The sequence below is a fragment of the Apis dorsata genome, unplaced genomic scaffold (assembly GCF_000469605.1).
Source record: "Apis dorsata unplaced genomic scaffold, Apis dorsata 1.3 scaffold_604, whole genome shotgun sequence".
NCBI classification, from domain to species: domain Eukaryota; kingdom Metazoa; phylum Arthropoda; class Insecta; order Hymenoptera; family Apidae; genus Apis; species Apis dorsata.
In genome coordinates, this window is record NW_006263804.1 from 208,966 (window position 1) to 217,960 (window position 8,995).

An 8,995-nucleotide genomic window follows, 5' to 3' on the forward strand; every position below is an offset into this window, starting at 1 on the left:
TCAGAAAAGTTGGATATTTCCAGGATAATCGCTTCTAAAAGAGAAATTACACAATCTTTTTTCACACTTTAATCTCAATAAAAGGTGAATCTATTTCTAGTTAATCAATTTTCACAAAAACTTTTAGTTTTTATCCGTGTTTATAGATTGTGATAGATCTGGAAAATATATGATCGAAAAAATTTGGAATCACTCGTAATGCACGCAGTATACACTTGTTATTCAGAATAAATCTATGGTAAATTGAAAAACTTTTAAAAATTAAATAATTCGAAGGATTTACTGGAAAAATACTTTAAAATTTTTCTCAAATTTCTTCGCAAACGAACAATCCAGCGACTTGACAAATTCGCTTACCGCGCCCCCTAATGCTCTTACTACGGTAACATTAAACGGAAGGAGAAACACTGGTGCAATTAGCAAACGAACAAGCTCACGTAATATAAGAGAACAAAAAAGGAACGTGGTCGTTGCAAAAACTTACATAATTCAGTACAGTATCCGGTTGCGGAAATGAGCGTGGATGAAACGAGAAAGAAAAGAAAAGAAAGGAAAGGAAAGGAAAGGAAAAAAAATGGAAAAATCGGACGTGTCGTAAAATCAAAGGAAGGAAACGAGAATTAAAAATTAAAATGAAAAAAGAAAAATCGACTGTTCGCGAGTTCATCTGGAGGGGTGCATCTGTCAAGGGGTGCACTCGACGCGTGGCACGAGTTGATGCAACGAGTGCCACGTGTGTTGCATACAGGAAGGAAACAGGCTTAACCCTCTCTGGAAAAAATGTGTTTAAAGATGAAGGAAAGGAAAGGAGTTGGACAGAAAGTTTTCTCACTTTTCATTTTTCTTATTTTTCCATTTATTAATTAATTATGTAAATGGCATACTGATTTTGTTTATTATATCTTTTATTTCTAAAAGATATTAAATTATGAATGAATATTTGAAGTATTTTCAATTCTTCTAAAACTTTATTATTTTATATTGTCAAATCTATTGAGGGGAAAAATGTTGAAAATTTTAATTGATCTTTATTCAGTAATCGAAAGTCATTACATTGGCAGATTTGAAAAAAAAGTACGAGAAGATTAATAACTTTTGCAAGAGATTAAAAAAATTTCTTGAAAAAGAAGTGAGAAAACTTAATAATTTGCACAAGTGCTCCATACATTATTTTTGTGTGTTTTATGTGTTTGTGTACAAACACATTTCTTCTGTGCACGTTATCAACCGGATAGGATGGCAAAGAACGTAAAAGTTCTGACTTTATGGTTACGAGTTTCTCTGCATCTTGCTGAAGAAGCAAAGTAGATACTTTACTAAAATCAATGAATTTATTCCGCACGAAATTGGATAAAATATCCACTGACATATACTCCTGATTGAAAATATTTTATACAAATCTGAAAATTTTTCTCATCACGAGGATTGTACATAAAAAAATTTGAGATCAAGATTTCTATAGAAATTAAGAAGAAAAATTATAATTTTATTATTTGGAATATTTTTTAGGTTAAAAATTTATCACACTACTAATCAAAAAAATTCTTTCTAGGAAAAGTAATTCTATAGTTAGTCCTTTTATCACATAATATAGATATAAAAATATTTTCTCTTCGTTAAAGCAACCATAAATTGAAAAGAAAAATGTTTGAAATTTTCCACAAAGGATTTGACCATTTATTTTAGAAGATTAAATTTGTTTTATAATATCGTAGGTATGTAACTTTCAAAAATTAAGTGGTATTAACTAATCTTTTTCCAAAGAGTAAACCGATACCCTTAACTTTTCACGTATTATTTTCCAGGCTGTTAATAATTGTTAAAAATTTCGTATGCAATTTCCGCCCAAAATGATAATCTTCACGGACAAAAAAAAACCGGGAGAAAATAATTTACTTTGAGCGTAAATACCGTAGCAGATAAAATTGTTAGTGAGCATTTATGATGTAATCCATGCTTAACCCACAACCTACCGACGTTGCTTTTTGGGTCGGTCGATAAATTTTAACGTTTTAGTTGCAGTTTTCCGACTGCTACATTCAAAGTTAGTGGAACAGCGAGTCGAGTTTAATCCCTTTTCGACAATATACCAAAAGTTCGTTTGCGTTTAATGTCGAGTAAAAATTTTGTATAAAGTGGATTCGAAACACGGACGCAGATTTAATACGATCAATGAAGTGAATTTTTTTCAATATTCCACGTACGATGCACACGAACGATGCATAGAACGATATTATATACGTTTAAACGTAGAATCGTAGATAGAATGTTCCATAATTATGGATCGATCGATCAAGTTTGATACGACTACGATATTTGATGTGGATTTCATCATTCAATGAAAGATAATTTCTAAAATATATAAATAAAAAAAGTCTTTTCGATCGATTAATTTATCATCAAAATTTATCTCTTATGTTTTTCAATTATTATAAGAAATTAATTGTGACGTATTTTATATACCCTCTTCATTAATTAAAATACAAAATTCATAAAATTCAATTGCGATCAAAGGAATGCTGTGATACAAAATAAGGTCTCTTCCTTCTTGTAACTTCGAATAACTCCAACATAAAATAAAATAATAATAAATAATAACGTATTAATTAACCAAACATTGATTCATTCATCATTTCATTTTACTATACAAACATGTGTACGAATATTATCATCCTTCTCGATCAATTTGCTACATTTTGATCAACATAGAAGACGATTATTTGATCGTAGATGAGCAAACGTACGAAAAGTTTTCGAAAAGATTCGGTCCAAATTTTCGATTTGATGAAAAACGCGTTACCCTTCCAATCCTGTTTCTTGGAAAAAAAAAATAAAAATTCATTCATTTGATACATCGATCAGTGCGAGGATGAAACGTGGAGAGAAGGACGTGTTGGATTCGTGGACAAACGAAATCGAGAGGGAGAGAGAGGGGGTGGGTGAAAAAAAAACGAGGAAAATTCGAAACGAGTTCGAAACGACCAGGAGGATGTACATTCGAGGGAGCAACGGAATTTCGAGGTTGGAGGGAAAAAGTTGCACTCGTATAAAATAATATACGAGGTGGGTCAATGAGGCCGCGAAAAAATAGTTCTGCAGAGGATATCCTGTTGTTGGATTAAATTGTCGGGTTGCAAAGAGGATATAGGCGGTTGATTTATGGCTGTGGTCGGTCAATGAGAACGTATAAAAGGGTTTTTAAAAGGGTAAAAATACCGTAAGCTCCCTCATTGGGCGAAACAATTGGTCGAATATTTATCTATCATTATCGAACCTTTCTTCCGGTTTCTACCTGTGCCAAGAAATCCAAGGTGTAAGGTCAGTGGATTAGAATTTTTGGAAGCCAGTTATTGAAATATTAAACGAACAAATAAGTAAGAAGTATACAAAATTGGAGAAACAGTTATCTACCTTTTTGTGATTTAAACAATTTATCTCGAAAAGATTAGGCAGTTTTTTAAAGAAACAGAATTTTTAAGGAAAATTTAGGAATATTTATGAGGAAATGGAATCGTTTACTCTGCTTAATCGACATTAGATTTCAAAAAGTATAATCGAGGCTAGCAAAATTCTGATGTGGCATCTCCTTAAATTATTGGAGATGGAATAATGATTTCGAAGTTACGAATTGTTGGAGACCTACTTGCGCATTTGAGGCCATTGTTAATTACTAGCCTCCCATAGAATGGAAATTAATAATCGTTCGGGCTAAGTTCACGAACGTGTGGTTAAATGGTATTTAAGGCATTGTCCTCGTCTCAAATTTAATCCCACAGATTAGAGCGAAGCATCGATGCAAGGTAATTGTCATTTCAGCGTCAGTGATTGGCAAGCGCAGGGCACGGATAGGATTAAATTTTAATCGAGCTTTGCCGGACTTGATCACTTAGTTTACCCAATGTTTCGCCGTTAATTCGAAATCACTTATGAATCCAATAATCGTATGCTAAGATCCGCATAACAAAGATAAATTATATCCCAGAAGCTCTGGTTTCGAGTCGTCGTGCTTCGTTGATTTTCTTTTCAACATTTGCAAAATTATTGAAGATCAAAATTAATAAATATCAGTTTTAGAACATATTGAAAAATTGTAAAAATCTTCAACAATTTCAAACGTTTTCTTTGTCTATATTCTATTCGATATTGTTATTAATTTCGTGAATATTATAATTTGTAAATTTTCGATTTATTTCAATCAAAATTTATCTCAAATATAAATATATCATAGTCAAAGAACAAAAAATTGAAAGGATAACCTGATTTCTGATATAAATTTTATATTCTTATCGAGTATAAATATATAACTTGATTATTAAAATCCCAATAATTATTTTTTATACGACGAATGTATATAAAAACGTATAACACATAGAAACGATAATTATAAATATTAAAATATTTCTAATCGAAATAAAGCAAATAACGAGAAATATCTGAATGATTCGATCGCCTTGATTAAAATCCCAACGGATTTTTGTTTCTTTATTAAATGAGATCGAATCAAGGTGTTTCTTATTTGTCTCGCCGTTGCAATCAATACCAAGCTCGATCATGATGAAGCAACAAGGGGATGAGTTACACCAATCAGAGGGCGAACGATGGGCTGTCTGGTAACATGTTATTAGCCGTGCCACACTGCTGTCCCAATTAACGTTGGCTACCTCATAGTTTAAGTCGGGTCAGGTATCGACTAGAAACAGCGGGCCATTGTCTCTTCTCGATTGGCACATTCAGTAATTTTCGATGGAGGGCGAAGATAAAAAAGAAATCCGATAAAACTGGATACACCCCAAAGGCTCCGGCCATTTTCCGAGCTAACCGATAAAGATCCTCGATCCCTTGCTTTATCTCGGTTCCTTCTTCAGATTTTTATCGCGAATCCAATGCGGATAAATAATCGAAAAGGAAGTGCAATGAATCCTAGTAATTCGATAATTCGATTATAATTAGACTGCAATCTAAGGTAACGTAAGTCTAAGGTAAATTTAGAAAGCGGGGAATGGATTCTCTGACGTTTAAATTTTATTTTATTTTCAAAAGTTTTTGATAATTAAATCACTACGTTCGTTAATTTTGTTTGTTCCAGGGTAAGCTAGTATTTCGTAATTATAAATGGTGCGTGCATTTTACATCCCCGAGATATTTTAAACAAATTTTTGTCATTTTTTTTTTACACACATTTTACAAAAATCGAAAGATGATTGCAAAATTTTCCCATTTTTGTTTTATATTTATTAACATTTTAACGGTTTATCGCAATTTCTAATTTTTCGAGATTATTATTTATTGAAATTTTATCGAGATAAACGAGATTTTTACAACGCTTTTGTTAAAATTATTTATTGTTGGGAATAATTTTTATACCCACTCTATTATTCTTTATATATTCTATTTTTTTTTAACAAATTACATTAATCTTTTTTTTTATTATTATTATATTTCTCATTAATTTAATAATCCGACATCGTCGAACGATGGAGAATATCGAAATAAAGTCGAAGAGGAAATATAGAGGTCGATGTAAATAAATGGACGAAATTAGTTTTCCCTATTCCTTTCTCACCGATTCTACCATATTGCTCTTTCGTTCTAATTAGGATGTATTGTACCGTAGAACTCTCCATTATGCAAATTAATTGGGAATTCTGTTCGATGCCTTTGTATAATTTATCACGATAGATACTAATCTTAATATACGCGAATAACGCAAATCTGATACATACATAAATTCTGATTATTCTGATATTATTAGATTTGTTCATACAAAATATTCGTTCTAGGACGTTTAAACCCGAAAGATTGATTCGTCGTCAGTCGCATTAATATAAAAAGAAATATATATAACAAAGTGTTCTCAATATAAATTATCGACAATTATAAATTTATATTGATGAGAGAATTTTCAAGAATTGTTCAATCTTGCAATTAAACCATTCTTACAAATCGTAACTTCTCATCTAAACATTGATATTTCCATAGACTTAAAATTGAATAGTGGAAGATAACTGGAAATAGATGAGACGAATATTAAATCAATTTCTAACGATCGTTAAAACTCGAACAAAGAGAATTCTTTAATCCTTTACGATATTGTAATGCAAGAAACATCTCCATCGTGTCGCGTTTTCCACGCGTCGTTTAAAAAATTTTTCCATCGAAAAACCGGATAGATTTTTCAAACGGTGTCCGGACACGTCGTGGATATTAAATGTTTCATGGGATTCCGAATCAATCGTTGGAAAATCCTGGTGAGAGGGAAATATGATTTACAGCAGTTGGCGATATTAAAATTTTAACGCAGTATATACCGTCCCCCGTAGAAGCGGAATTGCATTTCTCCGGGGTAACTTTACGATTCCTTGGAATTTTATTGGCGAACATTTCAAGATCTGTCCAAGAAAGCATATTTGTAGTTCAGAGCCAGAGCCTGGGAATAAGTCCACGTCTTTTAAAAGAATGACATTTTACGTGACTTGAAAATCTGTCACTCCTTCTCAGAGAATATCGAGTGTTAGATCATTTACTTTTTGATAGCAGCGTGAAAATGATATTATTTAATTCTCATACTTTCAAAGTTTAGAAATCTCTAACTTATGATTTACAATTCAAATTCAAAGATTTCATTGTTTAACAAGTTGGCAAAAGAATTAAATTCTTTACTTAAGAATCTTCGAACATTGCTATTGATTTCCAATTTTAAATATTCAAAATTCCATAAATTCCATCGTTGTATAAAATTAATATTAATATTATGATCAAAAGAGAGTTGAGAAATTAAAAACTACGTTTTTAAATACTGGATGATAATATAATTTTCATAAAACAAAAATATGCTTGCAATGGCGGCAAATCATGACAAAGGAAGGAGAGGAGGAACTTTGCTAACCTCGTAAAAGAGACAAATATAAAAATAAGTGGAGACAGATGATTCTGATGGCAGAATCGTTCTCGTTTCTTGCTTGTCTTTCGAAAAAGCAACCTGGACAAAATCAATATGGGAAGCAACAAATACGCCTCAGATTTGAACAACCTCATCGAATTTCAATGTACATTTTCCAGTCGCGCATGCGATTTGAGAAAGTATGCTGTCTCGAATGGTAACTTTTTTAATATCGCTTGAACAATGTGGAATGGACGAGTAAAATGCACGAATTAAAGTGGAAAAATCTGCCGTTGTTGTGTAAATGTAAAAATACTTGTAGACAAATACTTTTTAATCACTGTTTGTTTGTTTAAATTTGAAATTTTTTTTAAATTTATGGGTTTGAATATTTCTCGATTGAATCATGGTGCGTGATATTTTATTTAAGAGACACGCACAATACGAATAAAAATTGAATCAGAGGTTGTACTTTTTAAATTCGAAATCAACCTAAGTTTGATAAGAATATCGTAAATTCTTCGAGAAGCCATCGATGGTTTTTCATTATATCCAAGTTTGGAAAAATTTTCCAACATGGAAAATTACAAAAATCACGAATTTTTCTGTGAAATCTATCGTGATTTTCATCCTCGTCATATCTAAGCTCGAAATCAGCTCTATAGTTTCCTTCTACTTTATGATCTCGGTGTAAAATATGCAGCCGTATTTCATAGAGATATCCTTTTTTTTGAATAGCGAAGACATTAGAATAGAAAAGATAAGCTCTTGCTGCATCATTTTGGGAAGCATAATTTAACGATTATAATTAAGGACTAACGATTTATTTAAATTCACGTTCAGAAATAATTATGACGTACGATCCTGAATGTAAAAAAAATAACTTGTGTTCCTTGAAGCGTGTAAAAGTCTTCCTCTAACATTTATTTTTTCGACCGGTATTTTCTGTACAAATCATTTCTCGGAAACATTTTAATATGAAAGTAGAGGGAAATCATAAATCATTAGTTTCCGTGAAATCTTTTCCAACAGAATATAAATTTCCCGCGTAAATCTGATATTCAAATTATCCGGAGGTATTATGTTCACGAACGTAATGACAATTTCTCAAAACGATGATATTAAATAAAACGAAGCGTGTTAAAAAATTTAAAAGGCGGTAAATAATTAGAAAAGGGGATGCTTTTACATTACGAATGCACGAGTAAATATTTTAACGTAAAAATTGTATTTACATTGGTAAATGTAAAATAATATTCGTTATTATTCTTCTCTTTTCTCTATTGATTTAACGTGAAATAGAAATCATATAATATATTAAGATGATATAAATTTATTCAAGAAAAAAATAATCTTAAAATGCATAATTAAATTGATAATCAAAAAGTTTTCAAGTGGAAGATTATCGGTAAAAATTTGATAATATTCTCCAAGACTTGTCTTATTTATCTTAAGCGATAAAAAATATAGATGTGCACTGATTCATCACTCTATCAAACTATCGACACTTGAATATTAAACATTCACTTCACAATACTTCAAAAAAGGAAAAAAGTGAATATAATTTCGAACAATATGATTTTTCACAAAAAAACTTCTATAATTACTACTATATTACAAGAGAAAGAGAAATATTTATTACGAAAAGGGAAATCTTTTCATCGATTTCTTTTATTAAACTTCAGTAGTTAATTAAATTTTTTATCTGTATAATTTCGAAGTAGCCTATGTAACGCAGAGAAACGAGAAGAATTTTTTGAGGGCACAATAGAACCGCAAATTCAATGCTTCTATACATTTCCTTCTATACAGGAAATGAAATACCCGCTTTATTCTACTCGACACAATTTTACAATCGCTTTTCTTCGCGCGAATAATATTCAGGGCCGGTACAATCTTGGCATGTCTGAGGTTAATGCATCTGTTCACAGGCTAAAAATGGCGGTGTGGCAATGGTTCCGTTTTATACATACTTCATAACGTGCAACAGTACAGCCACTATAAAGGACGTTATTGGTACGTAAAACATCGATATGTTATTTCTATCTTACTAAAAAAGCTATGATCGTTCCTGGAAACGATTATTAGTTTTGAAATTTTTCATTTTTTTTTTTT

The 8,995-nt window shown here is 31.2% G+C and overlaps 1 protein-coding gene across 1 annotated transcript in view; it reads left to right on the forward strand.

Moving 5' to 3' along the window:
* The window catches only part of LOC102672220 (dipeptidase 1-like), a 160,109-nt gene that overhangs the window by 147,994 nt on the left and 3,120 nt on the right, over window positions 1–8,995 (forward strand). The window contains exon 12 of the mRNA XM_006621200.2: window positions 8,812–8,896. Coding sequence (XP_006621263.2) covers window positions 8,812–8,896 — 85 coding nt within the window. The remainder of the gene's footprint in view (window positions 1–8,811; window positions 8,897–8,995) is intronic.